At 45.0% G+C, this 25,146-nt stretch overlaps 1 protein-coding gene across 4 annotated transcripts in view; it reads right to left on the reverse strand.

Annotated features, from left to right (window-relative positions):
- Nucleotides 1-1,191: 1,191 nt before the first annotated feature.
- LOC144116310 (uncharacterized) overlaps nt 1,192-25,146 on the reverse strand; it is a 43,235-nt gene continuing 19,280 nt past the window's right edge. For 3 of the 4 annotated variants that reach the window (XM_077651049.1, XM_077651050.1, XM_077651047.1), the window contains 6 exons: nt 20,479-20,623; nt 13,802-13,876; nt 13,679-13,726; nt 12,002-12,102; nt 4,011-4,224; nt 1,192-1,443 (listed from right to left, as the gene is read on the reverse strand). In XM_077651049.1, coding sequence (XP_077507175.1) covers nt 1,220-1,443; nt 4,011-4,224; nt 12,002-12,102; nt 13,679-13,726; nt 13,802-13,876; nt 20,479-20,623 — 807 coding nt within the window. In that variant the 3' untranslated portion in view covers nt 1,192-1,219. The remainder of the gene's footprint in view (nt 1,444-4,010; nt 4,225-12,001; nt 12,103-13,678; nt 13,727-13,801; nt 13,877-20,478; nt 20,624-25,146) is intronic. The other variant, XM_077651048.1, reaches the window with a different exon arrangement.

The raw sequence follows: 25,146 nt of genomic DNA on the forward strand, positions 1-25,146 counted from the left end.
ACTGTGCTCCCGTGTTAGGCTGTACGCTGATGACTGTGTTCTTTACCGTTCTATCACGTGCGCAAATGATACCATTCTGTTGCAGTCTGACCTTGACAAGGTATGTGCGTGGTGTGACAAATGGAAGATGACTCTCAACACCAGTAAATGTTACCTCATGCAGTTCACAAACAAAAAAAAGAAGATATGGGGCAACTATAATCTAAATCAATCTGTTCTACAGACAAAGGACAGAGTAAAGTATCTCGGTATCACATTTACAGCGAAGTTGGATTGGACCGCACACGTCGACGCGATAACTGCCAGGGCTTCCTGCGTTCTCAACCTTTTTAAAAGAAACTTTAAACATACGACTCCACGCCTAAAAGAAACATTGTACTTTACGAATGTCAGGCCAATTCTCGAATATGGATGCGTATGTTGGGACCCGTTCACAAATATTTTAAAGGACAAGCTAGAACGAGTTCAGAAGCGGGCAGCAAGGTTCGTAACTGGGAATTACAACTTTAAGGTAAGAGGTTCTGAACTTCGGGAAGCTCTTGGTTGGAAGTTATTATCCCACCGAAGAAAAGTTTTTAGAATAAAGTTTTTGTACGACATTTACAATAATAAAACAGGAATTAATAAAAGCCTCTATTTAAGGCAACCTCACTACGTTTCGAGTAGAAAGGAGAATACCATGAAAATTAGAGGGTATAACTGCCGGATCAATACATTTAAATATTCATTTTTTCCCAACACAATAAGTGACTGGAATCTGCTGCCTAATGAAGTGTTTCAGAGCGAGAATTTCCAGGCAGCAATTGACCTTGCAATATTCTGATTATGCTGCTGTCAGTGTTGGTTCTGTGTCTCGGGTGCAATCAGAATGCTTTTATCTTTTTGGAAGTTCTTATTATTTTTCTGTAACTTTTATTTCTGTTTTGTTCTCTTGTGCTGTATTGAATTTTACTGTTAATGTACTTACCCCCCCCCCCCCTACAATAATGCCTCTCAAGGCGCTGTAGGTAACTTGAATAAATAAATAAATAAGATAATGCAATTTGGACTTGACTACGATTCTCTGGAATAATAAGCTGAAAGTATGACTGGCAGCCCACAGCAGAATTACGTGTGTATAGTACATGCAGTATGAATGTATCGAGGCAAACAGGCATCATTACGCCATGTTTGCATTAAGTGCATAAAGTGTCAGGTTGAACGGTAGCTGAGTGTTTATTCAGTTACACCCTCTTTGCCTGGCGGCCAGCGTCAGTTCACTGGTTTGGGTGTTGCTGCAATTCATTGGTTTGGGTGTCACGAGGTGCAGCAGCACCCCGCACCCTCTTGCCTTGGCGGGCTGCCTCCATAAGAAGCTGCGCAGGTGCTTCCGCACAGCAGCCACTCGGTGGTCCTTCGGCAGTTCCGGCACAGGATGTTGATCGACGAAATAAGCCAGGCAATCTGAAAAATTAAGAAAATATCCGTTTTACTCAATGCAGTGGAGGGAATGGCCAAAAGGATTTTGGAGCTGGGTTTTTAGCGGGGGAAAATTCAATTTGGAGCATCTACATCATGCTTTGTACAAGAAGCACAAAAGTTTAATACAGGACATTTCAATCAACTTGTAGCATTGCAGCATGGTTTTACAAAAATGACATGCTGCAGAGATTTGAACAGTGCAGCGTAGCCGTCGTATTGCCCACATGCGCATGCACTTTTTAAATTTGCCCAAATTAACAGTGTTAAAAAATGCACAAAATTCGGTACAGGTAAAGCACAAATTTTTTGTGCGAAAGTTGCAGGAAATGTCTTCACTTCAGCCTCTACAATATCAATTTAGCCCGCATGGTTTTCTTTTAAGACGTAAAAGACAGATTGAAAAATTAGTGCGCAACTGCACTCAATAATCGCTGTGTTTTCGGGTGCATGCCGATTGAAGGGTCGGTATGGGAAAGAAAGCAAGGATGAATAAACAGGCCACAGGTTATAGGGTAGTTCAGGATGAGAGCGATCTACTTCATTGAGCCAGAGATTGAACCACACTTGAGGTGACCAGATACTAAATTTTAGTTTGTTTTCTTATGTCAAATGATACATTAGACAGAATACAGAGTTCACCATGTGCAATTTTTCTAGGACCACTAAATAATTTATAATTTTATTTCCTCTTGATGAACTTATAGTTTCATGAGCCGTATAATGGCTGTGATGCATTGGGAGTGTTTGGTTCACGTGAGGGAAGAAAAACTACAATATAACTGCTGATAAGTTCTTTGTTGTGATTCCAGTTCTTCAATAAGATTGGCCTGTGTTGCACTTATTTAAAAATATGCAACAGCAATTATGTTGCAGTTCTTTTTTGCCTCACATGATCTAAACACTGGACGTGTCACAGTCATTGTTTAGATGATGAAACTGCAACAGCATCAAGAAAAATCAATTGTAAATTATTTAGCAGTCGTAGGTGAAATTATGCGAACGAAGTACTGTAATGTGTAAAAATCATTTCAACGAATACACATGCAACTGAAATTAGGCGTCCATGGTCTTTTAAGAAGACGATGATGCACAAGGAGTTTGTCTGCACTGTCCCCATATCAAGGCACAGCATAGGTTCCTTGCAGCCATGCTTGTAGCACACCATGGCCACAACTGTCGTGATAAAGCGTTCGGTTGCGCCTGTTGGTCATCATGTCGCTAGGAACACCACGATTCTCCGCTGAGGAATCCGGCATTGCCGTGTGCTTGTAACATACTTCTACGATTCCTCAAGTGCCTGAGACAAAGAAACTGCTTGAGCTTGCTCACACCATAACATTAATTCAAGCTCGCATGGCAGAAGACAAACTAGCGATCAAGGATGCACATGTGCATGTGAGATCACAGGGATCTGGTCACCATACGCTGACCCAAGGAAAATGCCACCCTGCCATCATTAGAAGTAGCTCAATTTAGAATCCTATTTATATGAACCAACAGTACAAACAAACCAGAAGCTCGGATGCTGAGGGCATTGTTACACCGTGCATAAATGAGGTGTGTGGGGTCAAGCAATCAGCTGGAGCGTGTCCTGAACGTTTCATATGGTCCACATTGAACATGCGCACAATGACGCTGCACAGAAGCTTGAGAAATCTAGCAGGATCCAACTTTAGCACTGCTCGAGCCTGCTCAAAGCAATTCTTCTTTGCATGCGCATTCGCCATTTTCACTTAATACAGTGTTGGCAAGGCCAGAAGCAGACGTGCAGCACACCAAGTACTATCGGGGACAAAAGTGGTATACTCCACGCAGTGTGAGCCGCAGCAATGGAAAACTTCAGCGTAACGCCATCTACAGGCGGCATCTGGTATCCAGACAGCCAGTGGGAGCTCTTTATTATCTGCAGGCATGTCGCTTGACTCATTTCAATGTTTCGTGCTTCAGTTCACCAAAATGCTGAGCTGCGCCGCAGCAGTAGCAATAAAGACACAAAATCAAGAGGGCCATCAGATTGCTACTGCTGTGGCGCCGCTCGGCATTTTGGCGAGCTGAAGCACGAAACATTGAAACGAATCAAACAACATGCCTGCAGATAATAAAGGGCTCCTGCTGGCTGTCTGGATCCCAGATGCTGCCTGTAGATGGCGTTACGATGCAGTTTTTCATTGCTCCGGCTCCCACTGCATGGAGTATACCACTTTTGTCCCCGATAGTACATATAAATAGAAGGCAGTAAAATGCTAAAAGCAAAACGGGCCAGCACTGGATTCTGCCGGTCACTTTTCTCATCGCATGTGGGTAAGAAAGAACCAGGGCCATGTCTCTCTATACAAGTGGTAGTCTCTGCCTCTTCGCATTCTTCACAGCTCTTAATTGCTGGAAAAGCACTTTGGCGCAGCCTAACAACAATTTCATCAAGAACCACAAATGTGTAGCAGCATGTAGCAGGTTTAAGACAATGGTGCAGCATCCCACAACTACTTGTTGAAAAGTTAGTCCAATCTGTAAGTGAATAGAAAAGTAGGGAGTAGCCTCTATTTACTTACTCTTCATCACTTCCACCTTCTCTGGTGTGGCAGGTAGCTTTCTGGCTGCAGTCGCGATGGAGCGGCACTGTTGCCCAGTAAGGCTGCGCTCAGAAGCCTCACTTAATGTCCACAAATGCCGTGCCACCTCAAGGCAACACTTTGCGTCGCTTGTGTTCTTCATTACATATATCCACTTTGCAGCAGGCATCCATAGCTGTGGTCCTATTAGCACCTGCACCATTCCATTACACAAAAGTAGCAATAAGCACTGCGAGCACAGTTCAAGACCAAGGTTTGGTTCATGGGGTTCAACGTCCCAAAGCGACTCGGGCTGAGGGACACCATAGTGGAGAGCTCCAAAAATTTCTACCACCCAGGGTTCTTTAACGTGCACTCACATCGCATAGTACAGCGGCATCTAGCATTTTGCCTCGATCAAAATGCGACCGCCGCTGCTAGGATCGAACCCACTTCATTCACGTCAGCAGCCCAGCACCATAACCACCGAGTCACCATAGCAATTTCAGACCTAACACAACAGGAAAGATGGACTTGGGCAGAACTTAAAATGCAGGAAACAAGAAATGGTCAATGGTCATAGGTGGTATAAAGCAAACTCGAAGAAAGCAAGGAAAATGTGATGAAAAGCATTAGAAAAAGCCTTTGTTCTCCAGTGGACGTAATCTGGCTGATGATGAGATCGCATCTGTCAAGAGCACACGTCCCCATTTCGAGCACAGTAGGAAAAGCTTAACAGTCATCAATGCACTTCAATTACATGTGACAAGGTGCAGGAATGGCACCCAGATATTTACAGTATAATGGCTTGGAGGGGGAATGTGGTTTATATTTTTGGTATATCTACGTCTCTATGGCACTGCCGGTCAGATAAATGAAAAGAAAATGGGGTGACAGGAGCTTCACATATTTTTTTAACAAGCAGAGTTTATTGCACGAGTTAAATTGTTTCAGGTCATCATCATCATAAACATCAGTCTGACTACACCCACTGCAGGGCAAAGGCCTCTCCCATGTCTTTCCAATTACCCCGTCCTTTGTCAGCTGCACCCACCCTATGCCTTCAAACTTCCTATCATCCGCCCACCTCACCTTCTGCCGCCCCCTCCTACGCTTGCCTTATCTTGGCGTCCACTCCGTTGCCCTTAAGGACCAGCGGTTATCTTGCCTTCACGTTACATGCCCTGCCCAAGCCCATTTCTTCCTCTTGATTTCGCCTAGGATGTCATTAACATGCGTTCCCTGACCCTCTCTTCCCGCTTCCGGTCTCTTAACATTACACCTAACATTTCCCTTTCCATGGCTCGCTGTGCTGTTGTTGACTTAAGCTGAACACTTTTTGTTAGCCTCCACGTTTCTGCCCCGTAGGTGAGTACCAGTAATATACAGCTGTTGTACACTTTTCTCTTGAGGGATATTGGTACCCTGGTATTCATGATCTGAAAGAACCTGCCATATACGCTCCACCCCATTCTTATCCTAGTTATTTCCCTCATGATCCGGATCAGCTGCCACTACCTGCCCTAAGTATTCCTTTACCACTTCCAGCACCTCGTGGCCAATTTTCAACTGCTGTTCCCTCGCTACTGTTGAACAATACTTTGGATTTCTGCATGTTAATTTTTAGACCCACCGTGCTGCTCTGTCTATCTAACTCATTGATCATGATTTGCAGTTCATCTCCTGAGTGACTCAACAAGGCATTGTCATCAGCGAATCGCAGATTATTTAGGTATTCTCCATTAACTCTTATCCCCAACTGTGCCCAATTCAGGCCTCGGAATACCTCCTGTAACCATGCGGTGAATACCATCATCGAGATTGCGTCTCCTTGCCTGATGCTCTTACTTATTGGAATTTTATGGACTATGGTAGCTGTACAGTTCTTATATATATATCTTCCAGTATTTTGACATACGGCTCATCTACACCCTGATTCTGCAATGCCTGTATGACTGCTGAGGTTTCCACTGAGTCGAATGCTTTCTCATAATCAATGAAGGCTATATACAGGGGTTGGTTATATTCTGCGCATTTCTCTATCATCTGAATGATAGTGTGAATATGATCTATTGTGGAATATCCTTTACGAAAGCCTGCCTGATCATTTGGTTGATTGAAGTCTAAGGTTGCCCTGACTCTATCAGCGATTACCTTAGTAAATACCTTGTAGGCAAAGGACAGTAAGCTGATCGGTCTGTAATTTTTCAAGTCCTTGACATCTCCTTTCTTATGAATTAAGATAATGTTTACGTTCTTCCAAGCTTCTGGTATGGTCGAGGTCATAAGGCATTGCGTATACAAGGTGGCTAGATTTTATAACAGAGTCTCCCCTCAGTCTTTCAGCAGATCTGCTGTTACCTGGTCCTCACCAGCTGCTTTTCCCCTTTGCACTGCTCTTAAGGCTTTCTTTATTTCCTCTTTCATTACTGGCTGGGCGTCCCACTGCTGTGTGCAAGTCTCTATCATTAACTTTCTGATTACATTTGCTACTGTATATATTTGTGTAGAACTCATTAGCTGCTTTAACTATCTTATCCATATTGCTAATGACATTGCCCTCCTTGTCTCTTAACGCATACATCTGGTTTTTACCTAGGCCTTATTTCCTCTTAACAGCTTTTAGGCTACCTCTGTTATTTAGAGCATGCTCGATTCTCTCCATATTAAACTTCCTTATGTCGGCTACCTTGCGCTTATTTATTAACTTCGATAGCTCTGCTAGTCCTATTTTGTCCGTAGGGTTAGACGCCCTCATGCATTGACATTTCTTAATCAGATCTTTCATCTCCTGAGATAGCTTGCTGGTATCCTGTTGAACCATCCCACCACATACTTCTACTGTGCACTCTGTAATGATTGCTGTCAGTTTATCGTTCATTGTATCAACAATAAGATCGTCTTCCTCAGTTAAAGCTGATTATCTGTTCAGCAGGGATATCCTGAATTCCTATATTTTCCCTCTTACCGCTAGCTCGTTAATGGACTTCCTCTTCACTAGCTTCTTCCATTCCCCCTTCAAGTCTAAGCTAATTCGGGACCTTACCATTCTGTGGTCGCTACAACGCACCTTTCCGATGACCTCCACATTCAGCACGATACCAGGGTGAGCACATATTATGAAGTCAATTTCATTTTTAACCTCACCTTCAGGTACTTGTCAAAAAATGAAAAAAAATAGGCGGTGGCTTAGCCCTGGTTACACCTGGAGTGAAGCGATAGCTTAGCTGGCCGAGAGGAACTTGGTCACGTGACCAACCATGTGATCAGCCATGGCGCTGCGCCCCCAGCAGCTGCTCCGCACGTGACCAACCACGTGACAGTGTGGCGACGCAGCCACAGAGTGCCACAGGGTGGCAGCACCGCCACACTGAAGCCTTGAAATGCTACCGTAATGCAGCTATTGCTAAAAAAAACTGCAGTGACGAATACAAGGTTTATGAGCCGCTGCAACCTGAAACGGCATTCCTATTATCTTCAGCAATTCTTATTTAAAGTTTTTTCCATCAGGCTACATAAAGCTATGGAGTAAAAAGAATGCGAGCTTATTCTGTGCACTGTCCTGTTGTTTTCTTTCCTTGTCCTCGTCTTTTGTGCTATTTTCGCTTAAGTATGTATCACCAACTCGCCCGTCTTGCCATCGTGTTGCAGCGAAGCTCATTGAGAGAGCCAACATTTTGATGCTGACTCGGCCATTTCTGTAGGGTCAAATGGGTGGGAGCAAGAGACACGTTTAACCTCCTTTTGACCCACTGCCATCCCCACAGTGAGTGACATGAGCTAGGGCAAGAACAATGTGTGTTTATGGGGCAGTGGTGTGCAGACCGTATGACGTCACGAAGGCCATGTACGTACACCGAGGAAAGGAGCCTTGGGACTGGTAAATAGGTATTTCCAGGTGTCTCTTGTGTGTCCCAGGATTCTATAAGTTGTAGCTTGAATAGGATGGGTTGGGTATGCTCAAAGTTTATACGTAACCAAAGTCCTCAGAATGCTCTGCAATTGGAGTGCGCTCTCAAAGTTTCAGGCACCATACTTGAGCTGGTGAACCCTTTGTCCACAATTCTTCCTTTCGCTAATGTGGCTGGTGGTGCAGTAAGCATGAGGGATTTTGTAGGCAACACTGTGGTCATTCCATCAATGTGCGGTTTTTTGGCTGAGGCATGAAGCGCCCAAGGTTTGATGATGGTTTGCGACACACCTATTCCCTGCTTACAAAAGAGCGAGTAAGCATTTCACTTGTGAATTTCACATATGGGATGGCGATGTGGACTGCTTTGGTGGCTTGGGTTGTGTTCCGTCATTTTGGTTTGTTGTTGGAAGACTTGTCAGACAATCTTTTTCGCACAGCAATTGTGGCAGAGATTAGTCATGATGTTTCCCTCCTCCAGCTTCACTCGATGTATGAGAAGCAGATTGTCTTGGCTTTGGAAAGGACAGTGGAGCCCTCAGTTGCTTTGTGGGCTGTACGGTGATTTGAAAAGAAATTTAAGTAGTGCCCATGTGGGTGGGTTTTTTTGTGGACAGAAAAAGGCAGTTGAGGTCTTTTTTGCACCACTAGCATGACAAGAAACAGGAGGCCGTTTTGAACTTGAGGGCTGGTTAATGGGGTTGAAGTACACCAGAAATTCTTCCAACATGGACTTCAGAATGGTAAAACAATTGTCCATTAATGACAGGAATACCTAAGGTCCATTCATGAATGACTGCAGCGCCTGTTGCTTAATCACTTCCAATGCCAGGTTCGCAGCCGTGACCGTGATCGGCGCTCCAATTGCCGTATCGTAAGTTCGCCTTAAGAATTATCCTGTAAACTAGAAGTACGCACCACCCAAGCAGAAATCCAGGAGCTGGCATAACTCAGCTATGCTAAGGCAATTTCGTCAACCACCTATCTGCCAAAAGGACCTGCCTCAGCGCAGTTTAGTTGTGCACACTGCTGGAGTTTGGGGTGGGGTGGCACGTACTTCTCAATTAAAAATTCTTCAGGCAAACCAGCAACACAGCATTGAAAGCACCATTCACGGTGATGGCTGCAAGCCTGGCATTGGAGCTGATTTAGCAATGAACACTGCAGTAATTCACCAATGTATCCAAGGTATCCTTCAGCGCATGGATGACTGTTTTACCATCCTGAAGAAGTCCATAGTGGAAGTTTCTGGCGCACTTCAAGCCTGTGAGCCGGCCGTCAAGTTCGCCCTGGAATGTGTGACAAGCAACGGCATTTCTCACCGTGCTAGTGAACTGATAAGGGCCTCAACTGCCACTTTCTCTAGAAATGCTTACAAACACAAAACAAGCACATACCACAGCCCCCATTGTGTAGTGTTTTCTTGTCCTCGTCTCGTAGTGCTGGGTCAATATTTCTAAGCAATGAACCAATGAGCCCAGACAAGAATCCTCATTTCTGCCACTTTCAGGCTCGAGAAAACCTACCCGCACTGGTTGCCGCTTCAATTTCACTTGAAATCACCCTACAGCCCACAAAGCAACCATGGTCTCTCCTCTTTTCAAGCACCAAGACAATCTGCTTCTCAAACATCAAGCACAAGCTGGAGCGGGAAAGCATTACGACTGCTCTCTGCCACAACGGGTATACATGAACTTTATCAGACAGCATGTCCGACAGTTTAACCTCAAACCAAAAGAACAGAACTTTGAACAAGCTACAAAAACAACCTGCACCACCATCCTGTATGACAAAGGCACAAATAAAGCGGCCTGGCTCCACCTTAACCAGGAAATACTGATGCATCACCAACTTCTGTCAAGCACTGGACACTTCACGCCTTTGCCGAGAGATTGTGCGAACGAACGAGCACCCAGCACCATCTACTAAATCTCTGAACTTAATGTTCCACCAGCTACATCGGAAAAAGGAAGAATTTTGCACAAAGGCTTTGCCAGCAGATGAATGATGGAAACTCATTAATGAAAGTACAGTGTAATCGTAGAGCATCATGAGCAATGTAACCATCGCACCGATTGAGCACGCCAGGGCAAAAGACACCTAGAAATATGAATCTGCCCCAAGGCTCTCTTACACCAGCATATGCACATGGCCCTTGCAACAATACATAATCTGCACCCTGTCACCCTGCAAATATGGCCGGTTCTTACACCAGCTCAAATCACTTGTAGAGTCATGGAAAAAATTTTGCGGGGTGCCTCAGCGGCATTTTGAAGCTGCCTTTGCACGACTAGGCGGCGCAGTGGCCGCGTCCTATATTCGTCCGCTTGCCTGTCTCAGCTCGTTTCTCATGAGCAGCTGCTTTTGCTTAGCTTGGCAGCGGGCGGCCGCTTTCCCTCGTCAATCTCCATATGGCCACTATACTCGCTGTGCGGCCCGGCGACTGCAATGGCGGAACGCATTCGTGGCGGTGTCTTTTTCCTTTCGCTAATCATTTGAACTTCTGGCCTGTGGTGGAGGACGGCTGTGCGCTATAGCCCGCTGCCTGTAAAAACCACTTTTTGACACCCCGCAACGGCGAGCGTTAGCATGCGTCGTAACCACTTCATAAATAATGTACTGCCATAAAGTGTAAGGAAACGATTCTTAGGCAAGAAATTTATTGCAGCAAAATATAAAACCGAGGACAAAAAGAGAAGAAAGTCCAGGCGGCGCTGAAAAAGACCACTTTCTAATACTAGCAAAATCCTCCGTTTGCAGCAACCACGCTTAAGCCAATAGAGAATGTGCGGGCCATTATGAACACCAACCTAATGAGGCCCTATATTGGGAATGCCAACGCGGACGTTTTGTGGGCAGCCATCAAGACTGTGTGGGACAGGCTTCGCGATGATACAGTTGTCATCCATTCCCTCTATGAGTGCGCCGTGCCTTTAGGCAAGCGCGACTGCTGCACACTCAGGATTCTCCAGGTATTAGAAAGTGGTAGTTTCCAGTGATACCTGGACTGTTTTTGTCTTTTCGTCCTCGGTTCTATATTTCGCTGCAATAAATTTCTTGCCTAAGAATTGTTTTCTTACACTTTATGGCAGTACATTATTTAGTAAGTGGTTACGACGCATGCTAACGCTCGCCGTTGAGGGTACTCAAGAAGTGGTTTTGACAGGCAGCAGGCAGTAGCACACAGCCATCCTCCACCTTAGGCCAGACGTTACAAACAAATAGCGAAAGGAAAAAAGACAGCACTTGATTTCTCTTAAAAAACGTGGAATAAATGCGACGGCCGCCGTGAATGTACGCTGCCCTCGCAGTCGCTGGGCCGCGCGTGTACAGTGACCACATGGCGCCGAAAAGCGGCCGCCCGCAGCCAAGCTACAAAAAGCAGCTGCTCATATGAAATGAGCTATCAGACAGTCAAGCAGACTAATATAGGATGCGCATGTGCCTAGTCGTCGGTCAGCGCAGCCTCGACGCAGCCAGTGCGCTGCCTAGTTGTGCAAAGGCAGTGTCAAAACGCCGCTCCGGCATCTAGCAAAATTTTGTCCATGACTGTACAGTGGTGATGCCAGTGGGCCAAAATAAGATTAAAAGCGTGCCCTGCGCCGACCTAGTCAACCCTGAAAAATGCCTCGTCAGCTCTCTCCTGAGACTGGTCAGAGCATCTCAGTCTGTTCTAATTTACCCCCAAATCAGGCAGATATCTGCCAAGTTTCGTGTTCCGAAGTTCATCAACAGCTGTTAATTGCCAGAAAAATACCATGTGCTCAACAGAGGCACTCATTAAAAATTTAATTTTATAATTGTTTGCAACACATGTAAGCTTTAAAAACATCAGCAGCCATGGTGGCTATGACATCCGGATGCCGAGCAAAGGACGAGAGGTTGAACCCTGGCCACTGGGGCCACATATCAACAGCGATGAAATGCAAAAGCAACTGTGTTACATCACGTGTGGAGAACCGTCCCAGGCAGTCTAAATTTATCTCGAGTTCTTCACTACGGCATCTCTCATAGCTCGTGTCACCTTGAGACATTAAGCCCCATGTATCATACCACTAAATAAAGTACTGTCCTACATCACCTGTCCATCCACAGCTTCAAACAGGGCTACAGGCTTCTCAATCATCTCCTTGTGGCCTTCTTCAAGAGGCAGGTCAGCAGTCTCATTTCCATGACTGTCCCCTGCAAAATTGTGCACACTAAGACATGATTTTAATTCACGGTGTATTTGCGGGCGCAAACTTTACAAAGACACCGAAGACAGACGCAGGACAAGTGCTATCTTCCTTCCTTCTGCGTCTTTGCACTTTGCACCCACAAATATGTCATGAACAGCCTCCAACTAGCCCAGCTTTCTATTCTGTTGATATATTTATTTACTCATAACTGTTGTCATAGTTCATAGCTCAGGAACACGCTGTTCTAGCAGAGTATGTTCACAAGGACATAGAATGAGAAATAATCCTTATTCCAGAAGGTTAACAACTAATACACATGCTCCAGGCTGAAGATACTAGACATGCAATGTTCCAAGGTCTGAGACAGATCTACATGTAGATTACTAGGCAATCCATGCAATATCAGTAAGTGAAAACAGAGCAAAGAACCAGTAGTTCTTAATGTTTAAGAGCAAATATACAGAAATACTTCCATGGCAACTTAATGCCTAGCATACCATTTATGATATGGTACATTTTCCTTGTCCTAAGCAATCAAGAAGGGTTAGAATGGAAGTCTTGCTTATTTAGCATCATATTTTCCCTGTCTGAATGTCATACCTACAGCAGCTCAACCTTCGAAAGGATTTCTCTAGTGGTTTTCGCTTTAAATCTATGTGGAGGTAGTGTTGAGTGTTTAGTCATGAAAATTCGATATGCATTGAAAAAGATCTGCTTTATTCTACGTACAGGTAACGTTTCAAAAAATTAGGTCATAAAATATGTTTTGTTCTGTTACAGCACCTGCAGAGCAACCATCCTTAAGACTGCGATGTGACAAGGAAGTATTTGTCTATCACATGGTACAACATGTAGTTATGGGTGATTTTTCCCCTTTACAGCACAGGAAGTACATTCACAGGACATATGCAGTGCTTGAATTTAGACATATGGACACAATATGCATGAAAGGAAGTAATAAATGTAGTTCTGTTCTTCATATTGCTGCAATCAAATCTTTTATTTAACAAAATGATTTTAAAATGAAATGACAAAAAGAAAAAGCCGAAATATTTATTGCGAGGCAGATTCGAAGCTGCGCACCCCAGATTCACTGTTGCCTTCTCCAAAGTTGTGCCCGAGACCCCTCAGCCACAACACAAGCACGGAGTCTACTCGCGACAGGTATTTGAACCAGCGACCTATGTTAGGCGTGTTAACGCTCGATATTCGATCGCTGCCTCAGCGTCGGTTTATTTTTCATATGAAGTAGGAGAAAAGCAATTTTAGCAGCAGGCAACCTCAAAGCATTCAAAAGCATGCTCTATGCGCACTGCTATGTTCAGCAGCAAGCAATCTCAAGCCATCCAGAACATCTTTCATATGTACTGTCATGTTCAGAAGGAAGCAGCCTCAAAGCACCCAAAACCATGCTTCAAACTGCTACGTTTAGCCCCCTCCACATCTCTGTCAAGCGTACCAGGTGCATTACACCACGAGGTGGCGTTACCACCTGCAAGGACAAAAGATATGCGAACATAGCTCCGCCAGCTTCCAGATGTGCAGGAAGCCCCATCCAAGAATACAACTAAGAAACATACCTGCGCTACTGGGTGCATCACACAACATTTCTTTTGGAAGGCCACTGTCTGCAAGAAAGCCATGATAAGCTGTAATATCACTGTATTTCAACATAAAGAAATGAAGAGGCATAAAAGCCTTACCCGCATCCAAAGAGGAAGCCATTACAACCTCCGCAATGACCGTGCCTTCTGGTTGAGTTGTAGCTCGTGCAACCTCTTTAAGAAAGTCAGAAATTAAAACGATTATAATTTTAATGAGACATGATTGCACGCAATAGTAAAATGTCAAGCGCTTTCACCCCTGTGCATAGACACCAAATATGCTTGAGCATCGCAAAGACTTCAACACTACGCCATTGCTGTAACTGTGCAATGTCTGCAGCCTATCACCAACTGGCGATGAGAGCAAGAAGTGCCAGAAAGAGGGTACAGCGGGTGACCAGACAGCAACATAAGTGTGTTGTTTACTTGATCAGAGGTACACGCTAATTATTCTTTAAGAAGTACTTGCAACTGGGCTTGTTGGTGCATATTTGTGAAAGACATAAGAGCGCAAACTGGCAACACGGACGAGGAAGGGAACAGGACGAGCGCTGTACTTTCAACAGGGTTTATTCAGGGAAGAGTGTATATATAGCCTCTGACCTTATTCATGTTCTTAATCTCAATTGACAAACATCTACCTTTCAGAGATATGCCTCAAGAAACATCATTTCACTGTGCCGGATAATAACCGAGGTATCACTGATGCAATTGTCACCTCGTTTCTTGATATAAAAGGCTTCCACGAGCTCACGTTCGGTCTTATCTCGGCTTTTCAGTAGCACTTTGCATTCAGGCAGTCGGGGCTTGCAGACTATACGTTTCTCTTTCGAGCATGCTTGACAGTGGTCTGGAAGATGGGCTCCTTTCTTATTCAATGAATTCTTGTGTTCAAGCAGGCGCTCATTAAGACACCGGCCGGTCTGTCCAACGTACACCTTCCCGCATGTAAGCAGGAACTCGTACACCACTCCTTTCTTGCAGCCAACAAGTGGCGTTCGGTGTTTGATGGCGCACTCTTGCATTTCCTTTCTCCCAATACGTGAGCACATTCCGGCTGGTTTTCGCGGCGCTGAAAATACCACGTTGACGCCGTACTTATTGCCCACCTTCTTCAGATTATGAGAGGTGTGGTGTACGTAGGATACAACTTCCGGCCTTTCCAGCCTTTTTTCTTGAGGTTTGTTGTTCTCATTGCTGCCCTTCAGCTTTTTCAGCAAGGTCTGCGTCACGGAGAGAACCCTGGGAGCCGGGAAGCCTGCATTCTGCAACCTGGACACTTGAGATGCAAAGCTGGCGTGCATGGCATGGTGGCAGGACTTCTTTAGTGCGGACGCCAGGCTCTGGGAAGCGATAGCCCTCTTAACGGTCTTAGAATGGTTTGAATGAAATGGTAACAAAGCTTTCATGGCGCGTGGACAGTATCGCCAGCAAATATGTGAAGGGTGAAAGGTTAGGGTGAGGTCTAAAAACTGTAATTGGTTATTACTGCTAGGCAGTTCGTGAGTGAAGGTGAGGCCCATGCTGTTTCGACCAAACGTACCTAAAACATCAGCTACTGCTTCGTCAAATCTAAAATCGCTATCTGCCAACAAGACCAGGTAATCGTCTACAAATCTAAAAACGTGGACTATACAATCCCTGTCAAGTGCTTCACTCAAGGAGCGGTCAATTTCAGATAAAAATATATTACAAAGTACCGGGTTACACACGAGCCAATGCAAATGCCCTTTTTTGTAGATACATTTGGTCATTGAAGTCAATAAAAGTGGCCTTCACATAAAACTCAAGTAATGACATGAAGATGTCCCCATTCAAACAGGAAGCGTTTTGAAAAGCCGTGGCACCATTCCTATCAATGCAATCACGCACTGCAGCAAAGAGATGTCGATGCGAAACCGAGTAGAAAAGATCTTCTACATCAATGGAAAAACCAGACCTAATTTTCCTATTAGTCTGAAGGAAGGCTATCACATCATGAGAGTTCTTAGTTCCAAACGGGTCTTCTATTTCCAGAGTCTTCAGGTTCTTGAGCAAAAATTGACTGATTTGTCGTTGCCAAGTATCCTTTTCACTTACTATTGTCCGGAAAGGTATTTCCGGCTTGTGAGTTTTCGCCGAGAACAAGACCGAAAGGCACTTCTTTTCACACTTCCGGATGGCACTAGCTAGTTTGTGCAGGTGCAGTTCCTCACAAAACGACACTGCACCTTTCTTCATTTGCTTCGTTTTCACTTCCACGGACCTGAAGTTCTTCTTGACAGCTTCTATTGCCTTTTTGTTGTACAAACCGGACGGTATTATAACAAAACCGCCTTCTTTGACAGCCTGCACAAGCTGCAGATCATTCGCTCTAAAAAACGAAACGACCTTCGCCGTGGGATCAGCTCGATGGCTGTGAGGGTTTGGATCTCTGACTGACCTCGTGAGGGTGTCAACGCCGTCCAAGAGGCACCTTTCCTGGTTTTCTTTCGTTGCTTTGTTGGCCAGTCGTCGGTTAAGGGCTAGCCATTCGTGTGGCTTGAGTTTGGCTTGTACGCTGAATTTTGGGCCTTCCTTCAGGACTGCCGCTATTCCTTCCAGGAGTTCAGCTCCTCCCAGGACTAATACAACATGGCGTCCGGGATCCTTGGTCTCGCCCTTCTTCAGTTGTTCTAAGTGTCTCGATACATGATTCATGGTGCACTTCTACCAAAGCTCTGTTGTCTGGGCTGCGAGCTTCTTGCTTTCTCGATGTCTGATGGCCGCCAGCCACTCTTGGTCTTGGGCGTAGTATGCTGCCCTTAGAAGATCTTGAAGCAGCCTCACTTGGTACCACAGTTCGGACCGGAGTATCTTGAAGACGTGTTTGGCGTGGCCTACGGTGGGTCTAAAAGGACCGAAGAGGCCAGTGACTTCACTAGGCACGAGTCCTTTTCGCAGGAAGAATCCAAGTAGCCTGGCCCGGCACGTTGAGGCAACGATGTTTGCGATGAGCAGGGGAACATGGGAAGGCGAGGGTTGAACACAAAACAGAGAGCCCGATGTAGAAGAAATATGACTAAGAAGTACTTGCAACTGGGCTTGTTGGTGCATATTCGTGAAAGACATAAGAGCGCAAACTGGCAACACGGACGAGGAAGGGAACAGGACGAGCGCTGCACTTTCAACAGGGTTTATTCAGGGAAGAGTGTATATATAGCCTCTGACCTTATTCATGTTCTTAATCTCAATTGACAAACATCTACCTTTCTCAGATATGCCTGAAGAAACATCATTTCACTGTGCCAGATAATAACCGAGGTATCACTGATGCAATTGTCACCTCGTTTGATGTAGATGTTTGTCAATTGAGATTAAGAACATGACTAAGGTCAGAGGCTATATATACACTCTTCCCTGAATAAACCCTGTTGAAAGTGCAGCGCTCGTCCTGTACCCTTCCTCGTCCGTGTTGCCAGTTTGCGCTCTTATGTCTTTCACGAATATGCACCAACAAGCCCAGTTGCAAGTACTTCTTAGTCATATTTCTTCTACATCGGGCTCTCTGTTTTGTGTTCAACCCTCGCCTTCCCATGTTCCTCTGCTCATCGCAAACATCGTTGCCCCAACGTGCCGGGCCAGGCTACTTGGATTCTTCCTGCGAAAAGGACTCGTGCCTAGTGAAGTCACTGGCCTCTTCGGTCCTTTTAGACCCACCGTAGGCCACGCCAAACACGTCTGCAAGATACTCCGGTCCGAACTGTGGTACCAAGTGAGGCTGCTTCAAGATCTTCTAAGGGCAGCATACTACGCCCAAGACCAAGAGTGGCTGGCGGCCATCAGACATCGAGAAAGCAAGAAGCTCGCAGCCCAGACAACAGAGCTTTGGTAGAAGTGCACCATGAATCATGTATCGAGACACTTAGAACAACTGAAGAAGGGGGAGACCAAGGATCCCGGACGCCATGTTGTGTTAGTCCTGGGAGGAGCTGAACTCCTGGAAGGAATAGCGGCAGTCCTTAAGGAAGGCCCAAAATTCAGCGTACAAGCCAAACTCAAGCCACACGAATGGCTAGCCCTTAACCGACGACTGGCCAACAAAGCAACGAAAGAAAACCAGGAAAGGTGCCTCTTGGACGGCGTTGACACCCTCACGAGGTCAGTCAGAGATCCAAACCCTCACAGCCATCGAGCTGATCCCACGGCGAAGGTCGTTTCGTTTTTTAGAGCGAATGATTTGCAGCTTGTGCAGGCTGACAAAGAACGCGGTTTTGTTATAATACCGTCCGGTTTGTACAACAAAAAGGCAATAGAAGCCGTCAAGAACTTCAGGTCCGTGGAAGTGAAAACGAAGCAAATGAAGAAAGGTGCAGTGTCGTTTTGTGAGCAACTGCACCTGATTAAACTAGCTAGTGCCATCAGGAAGTGTGAAAAGAACTGCCTTTCGGTCTTTTTCTCGGCGAAAACTCACAAGCCGGAAATACCTTTCCGGACAATAGTAAGCGCAAAGGATACTTGGCAACGACAAATCAGTCAATTTTTGCTCAAGAACCTGAAGACTCTGGAAATAGAAGACCCGTTTGGAACTAAGAACTCTGATGATGTGATAGCCTTCCTTCAGACTAATAGGAAAATTAGGTCTGGTTTTTCCATTGATGTAGATCTTTTCTACTCGGTTTTGCATCGACATCTCTTTGCTGCAGTGCGTGATTGCATTGATAGGAATGGAGCCACGGCTTTTCAAATCTCTTCTGGTTTGAATGTGGACAACTTCATGTCATTACTTGAGTTTTATCTGAAGGCCAATTTTATTGATTTCAATGACCAAATGTATCTACAAAAAAGGGCATTTGCATTGGTTCGTGTGTCGCCCCGGCACTTTGTAATATATTTTTATCTGAAATTGACCGCTCCTTGAGTGAAGCACTTGACAGGGATTGTATAGTCCACGTTTTTAGATTTGTAGACGATTACCTGGTCTTGTTGGCAGATAGCGATTTTAGTTTTGACGAAGCAGTAGCTGATGTTTTAGGTACGTTTGGTCGAAACAGCATGGGCCTCACCTTCACTCACGAACTGCCTAGCAGTAATAACCAATTACAGTTTTTAGACCTCGCCCTAACCTTTCACCCTTCACATGTTTGCTGGCGATACTGTGCACGCGCCAAGAAAGATTTGTTACAATTTCATTCAAACCATTCTAAGACCGTTAAGAGGGCTATCGCTTCCTAGTGCCTAGCGTCCGCACTAAAGAAGTCCTGCCACCATGCCATGCACGCCAGCTTTGCATCTCAAGTGTCCAGGTTGCAGAATGTAGGCTTCCTGGCTCCCAGGGTTCTCTCCGTGACGCAGACCTTGCTGAAAAAGCTGAAGGGCAGCAATGAGAACAACAAACCTCAAGAAAAAAGGCTGGAAAGGCCGGAAGTTGTACCCTACGTACACCACACCTCTCATAATCTCAAGAAGGTGGGCAATAAGTACGGCGTCAACGTGGTATTTTCAGCGCCGTGAAAACTAGCCGGAATGTGCTCACGTATTGGGAGATAGGAAATGCAAGAGTGCGCCATCAGACACCAAACGCCACTTTTTGGCTGCAAGAAAGGAGTGGTGTACGAGTTCCCGCTTACATGCGGGAAGGTGTACGTTGGACAGACCGGCCGGTGTCCTAATGAGCGCCTGCTTGAACACAAGAATTCATTGAATAAGAAAGGAGCCCATCTTCCAGACCACTGCCAAGCATGCTCGAAAGATAAACGTATAGTCTGCAAGCCACGACGGCCTGAATGCAAAGTGCTACTGAAAAGCCGAGATAAGACCGAACGTGAGCTCGCGGAAGCCTTTTATATCAAGAAACGAGGTGACAATTGCATCAGTGATACCTCGGTTATTATCCGGCACAGTGAAATGATGTTTCTTGAGGCATATCTGTGAAAGGTAGATGTTTGTAAATTGAGATTAAGAACATGATTAAGGTCAGAGGCTATATATACACTCTTCCCTGAATAAACCCTGTTGAAAGTGCAGCGCTCGTCCTGTTCCCTTCCTCGTCCGTGTTGCCAGTTTGCGCTCTTATGTCTTTCATTATTCTTTCTTCCTAAAGACATGGAAATGAATGCACTGGTGGCATAGTGTGGTCATTGAGCTGTCTACAGCTGAAAATTTTCCCATTATTAGTCGACAGATACTCAGCAGAAGTAAAAGCATGTAGTGAAGCTGCAATTTGGTGCATATTCTGTCACCACCAGTGATAATCTGTTGTACGCTAGTACACTTCACTGCTAGGGATTAATTCTCAAGTACCACGGCTAATCAAAACACAGCCTTTGTTGGTCACGGCTATGGTTCTACCCTTCTCATTCAGTTTTCTGTTGCCCAAGTGCTGCTCTCTGCTCTGGGCACAAAGAAAGGAAAGAGGAAGAGAAGAGTAGAAGACAGAAACACGGTGACTTAAGCTGATTGCTCCAAATGATATTATGTGCCGGCAAATTAGTGCGAGGCGAGAGTCTCCGTGCGTGTAGATTGCTTGCTTAGCACCTCCTTAATTTGCAGCCGTGAACAAGGCTGCTGTGTGAAAGTCTAAATGTCTTTGTCATCTTGACTACACCTGTTTTGGTCGGCGCTTCTTTAATTCTTTACTTCTCACATGTATTCGCCCGACCAGATGAGACTTCATCAAACCTTAGATTTCATCAAGTGGCCGAGTCTTCTTTGCCGGCGCTGATCACGTCACCATAAACCAGTAATCTGCACTTGATGCCGAAAAGCTGAGCCAAGCAAATGCCAATATGCTATTTGTACACTAAAAAAAAGCTCACCAATCTTATCCAGAAGGGCACTTGTAAGGCGCTGGTTTAATTCATTGGCTTCGCGTAGTTCCTTCCGGAGCCTTTTCAGTTCTTTTTCTTTGCGATGTAAAGCATCTTGAAGCTCCGCTGTTTTTTGCCGAACTTCCTCATTCTGCTGAAACACCATACATTTAGGACGATAGTTATAGCAAACCAATACAGGCAATCAAAAAAAGATGAACTGAAAGGCTTCTCAACTGTTTATAGAAAGCCAGACATGAAAAAAGTGCATGAATGTACACCAGCACATGCGCAGTTGTACATGGCATTCAGATGCCTAAAAGATAAAACCTATCAAAAAGGATGCGAACAGACCTGCATTTCAGCACCAAAGAGCACAATTTATCATTTATGCAGTTGACCATCACCTTTCTCTTGCAAAAGGTCTCTGAGCTTGAGACCTGCCTAGTCCATTTTTGCGCACAGGATGATACATCACAATAGCAGTTCAGAAGTATACGCCACAGAGAGCACAGCAAAATTTGCACTTCTACTATCTGGTTCTGAGTGCACTTCCCAGTCTGTCGTCCAATCTGGCCTTTTGAGATTAGTTTCAAGTTTAGAAAATTTCATGGATATCATGCACTGCAGAACTCACAAACCATTTTGCGTGTTTCTTTTGGCATCTCAGCTTTTGTCCCTTCAAAACACATAAGGACACAGCTCTGTACGCTTGCTTAAGGCTGGTAGAACTGGTACATTATACTGACTGTCACCTTTTGAGACTGGGTAAAACTGTAAATGTACAACTCCGGCCTGACATTACCCTTCACAGCCCTTACTGCTGTGTTACCCGCGTCCGTCTTTGGCTTAACATGTGCTTCTGCCATTGCCAATTCAAGAAAGCCAGCTGCAGACAGCCAAACCAATTGCCTATCAACACAGATCATCTGTCTCATGGACGACAAACAGGGAAAGATCAGCACAGGCAACAAAGAAGCAAGGCATGGTCAAACATAACTGCACCTTTAGACTGACATGGGAGAACACAGGGACGACACAGACACTGTTGCGCAAATTATCAACTGAGGTTTATTGCGGTGTGCCCACATATAAGTGTGCCCACATATATAAGCAATCGTATCGTCGTCAGAAAGACTTTGCCCCAGCAGATCGGTTTATGTTTGGTATCTCTTGTCTTAGATTTTCTTTTCCTGTTTGGTAAGCAAAACTTATGGGTCACTAAGACACATCCCTTCTTTTCCTCATTCCAAGCAGTAGGCTTCGCACAGCTCCCTGGCTGTCTTATCTTTGGATTTCAGCAGAACTGTAGCCTGTTGGAAGTGGGGTTTGCAGCTAGCGCATCTGGCGCAACCTGCCGCCAGATTTCCAGGCGAGTTAATCTGCCGGCAGTTGAGGTTATCCTCTCTGAGTCTTTCATTTTATCATCTGCCCGTCTGGCGCACTTATGCTCGGCCGCAAGATAGCGGTATCTTGTAAACCACTCCTTCACAGCACTCGATGAACCTGTTTGTGTGCCTGACGCCACAAGACTCCTCTTCTCTAGGACTGCTTTCTTCATTTACCTTTGCGCACATTCCTTTTAGTTTTCTTGGTGCGGAAAAAACTCCTTGCACTTCATTAGACGTCGTAGGCACGATACGCTCTATCGCTGAGAGAGCTGATTCAGGAGAAAAGAGTGCATGCATCAGAGAAGGCTTGGAATGCGTAAAAGCAAGCATGCAATAGGACTGTAGAGTGGTTCCAAAGAAAACGGTTGATTTCTTTCGTAAGAATGGATTGAAGCTGGTGTCTGACAAGACAGGCTTGTTTTCCATAATAGAAGCAGGCAACTATTACACAAAAGCACAAGAAGCGGTCTCTCAAAATTTCACCAGACAAACAAAACTCACCGAAAGAAGGCTTATTAAAGAATGCCAGAACCATGCCGCAAAGCTATGCGAAAAATCTGGGCTAGAAAAACTTGCAAGAGAAGTGAAGAAAGGTAGGAAGCTAACTGTTAGACCATTCTTCACGATAAAAACAAACCAGGCGCCCCGTTCCGAACAAAAAGTAGAAGATAAGGGAACCTGGCAAAGGAAGATAGCTGGATACCTGCAGATCCATCTGAACAAGCTTCCTCTGAAAGATTCGTTCCTAATCAGAAATTCGAATGAGGTCATCGAATACCTCAAGACAGAGCCTAGTGTGACATGCTTCTCCATTGACGTCGTGGACCTATTCTACAGCGTTCCCCGGGACCAAGTGCTAAAATGCATTGAAATGTGCTTAGAAGAATTTGATTCTGTCAAGTTTATGAACGAGTGTGGCATCAGAACTTAAGGTTTCCTCGCCCTTTTGAAGGCATATCTCACGTCATTGTGTGTTGAGCTGAAATGAGAGGTCTTCTCTCAAAATGACGGGATATGTATTGGATCCACAATAGCCCCCGTTCTATGGGCCCTATTCCTTGCCAGAGGGGACAAGAGACTTGAAGAAGCCTTGTTGGCTCTGCTTGGTTCTACAAAGTGCTTTCGCTGCATCGATGCCTTTTGGTCTGCGCTGACAACACTCTGGCCGTATCGAACCTTGTAGGAAAAACTCTGGAACAATTCAAGTTAGCCCACTGAGGGTTAACCTTCACTCATAAAGTCCCCACAAATGGCAACCTGCAGTTCCTTGATCTGGCCTTGTCTCTGGAAACCCACTTTTGTGTGCAGTATGCAACACGCAGCGAAAAAGGCCTACTGCCATATGACTCAGCCCACTCAAAGCTGATCAAGCGAAACATGGCAATGTCTTGCTTCGAGCAGGCCATAAAAAGTCCTGCAGCCACAAGATGCGAAGTAGGCTGAACAACCAGGCAGCAAGACTGGAAAAAGCCGGTTACCCTAAATCACTGCTTGCATCAGTATCAGAAAAAGTGCTTAAAAGACTTGTGAAAGCAACGGACCAAGGCAAAAAGCAAGAAAACAAAAGGCCTGTGGTTCTACCGTACATTCATGCACTTTCTCGCAATTTGAAATAAGTTGCCGAAAGGCATGAAGTGCAAGTAGTTTTTTCCGCACCAAGAAAACTAATAGGAATGTGCGCGAAGGTAAATGAAGAAAGCGGTCCTGGAGAAGAGGAGTCTTGTGGTGTCAGGCACACAAATAGGTTTGCCGAGTGCTGTGAAGGAGTGGTTTACAAGATACCGCTATCTTGCGGCCGAGCATATGTGCGCCAGACGGGCAGATGTTTAAATGAAAGACTCAGAGAGCATAACCGCAACTGCCGGCAGATTAGCTCACCTGGAAATCTGGCGGCACATTGCGCCACATGTGATAGTTGCAAACACTACTTCCAACAGACTACAGTTCTGCTGAAATACAGATAATAGAACCAGGGAGCTGTGGGAAGCCTACTACTTGGAATCAGGAAAAGAAGGAACGTGTGTTAGTGACCCATCAGTTTTGCTTACCAAACAGGAAAAGCAATTCTAAGACAAGAGATAACAAACAAAAACCGATCTGCTGGGCCAAAGTTTCCGACGCTTGCCGATACGATAGCAAAGTTGCTGGTTCAAATGTGTTTTTATGTTTTAACATGTTAAACTTATATATGTGTGCACACCGCAATAAACCTCAGTTGATAATTTGCGCACCAGTGTCTGTGTCGTTCCTCTGTTCTCCCATGTCACTCTAAAAGCGCAATATGTTTGACCATGCTAACTACCAACTAGCCCAATTTGAAACCCTCTTAAAGCAGCAATTACCGTGAAGGGTAGTGTCAGGCTAAAGCTGCACATTCACAGCATTACCGAAAGCCTCAGAAAGGTAAACAAAAATAAGTCATGGGGCTTAATGTCCCAGAGCGACACATGGGCTATGAGGCACACCATAGTGGAGGGCCTCAGATTAATTTAGACCATCTGGGGTTCATTATTGTACACAGATGTCGCAAAATATATAGGCATTTTTGTATTTCACCTCCATCAAAATAGCAAAATTGCAGTCAATGCGGCATCAAACTAGCAATCTTGAGATTACCAGCCAAACACCAGAGCCAAGAGTAGTGGGAAACCTCAAAAAGCTATCAGAATGTACATTTTTTCAACCTCAAGCAAGCTTGCACAGCTCTGTCTTCACATCTCACCTAGATGCCTGAAGAAACAAATAAACCGATTTGGGAATTCTGTAGACATGCAGCAAATTGTACAAAGGGACATTGCCTGAACAACAGACTCAGGAAGCACACTCAAAAGCTGAAGGTAACTGTAAATTTTGCTCTTCACTGCAAGGCTGGAAGCTCATGAAAACCTTTTATACAAGGAAGGTGCGGGTCAATTGCACAACCACTAAGCTCCGCAATGGAGACTTTTTGCACTGTTTTCAGTAAGCCCTCTCTTTCAGACCTCTGGATGAATCAACTGTTCATGCATGCACAAGCATGTATGTATTCAGTGTCTGATTTTCCAATGAAACAGTTTTATTTGCATTCTCTCTGTCCTCGTTAACCATATCTATGAACCTAAGTATAAAATACACGCTATTAAAAGAGTTTATTCGAAAGAACACATTTACTATGCAGGATAGACATAAGCTCAGCAATAATACAGTATTGACAGGGGGGAGAACCCCCACTGGCACAGGAGCGCATTGTATGATAAAAACGACATGTCTTTGGGTGGCAGTGTGGTGACAACAACCTCCCTAGGCA

Source organism: Amblyomma americanum, chromosome 1 (genome assembly GCF_052857255.1).
Source record: "Amblyomma americanum isolate KBUSLIRL-KWMA chromosome 1, ASM5285725v1, whole genome shotgun sequence".
Taxonomy (NCBI): domain Eukaryota; kingdom Metazoa; phylum Arthropoda; class Arachnida; order Ixodida; family Ixodidae; genus Amblyomma; species Amblyomma americanum.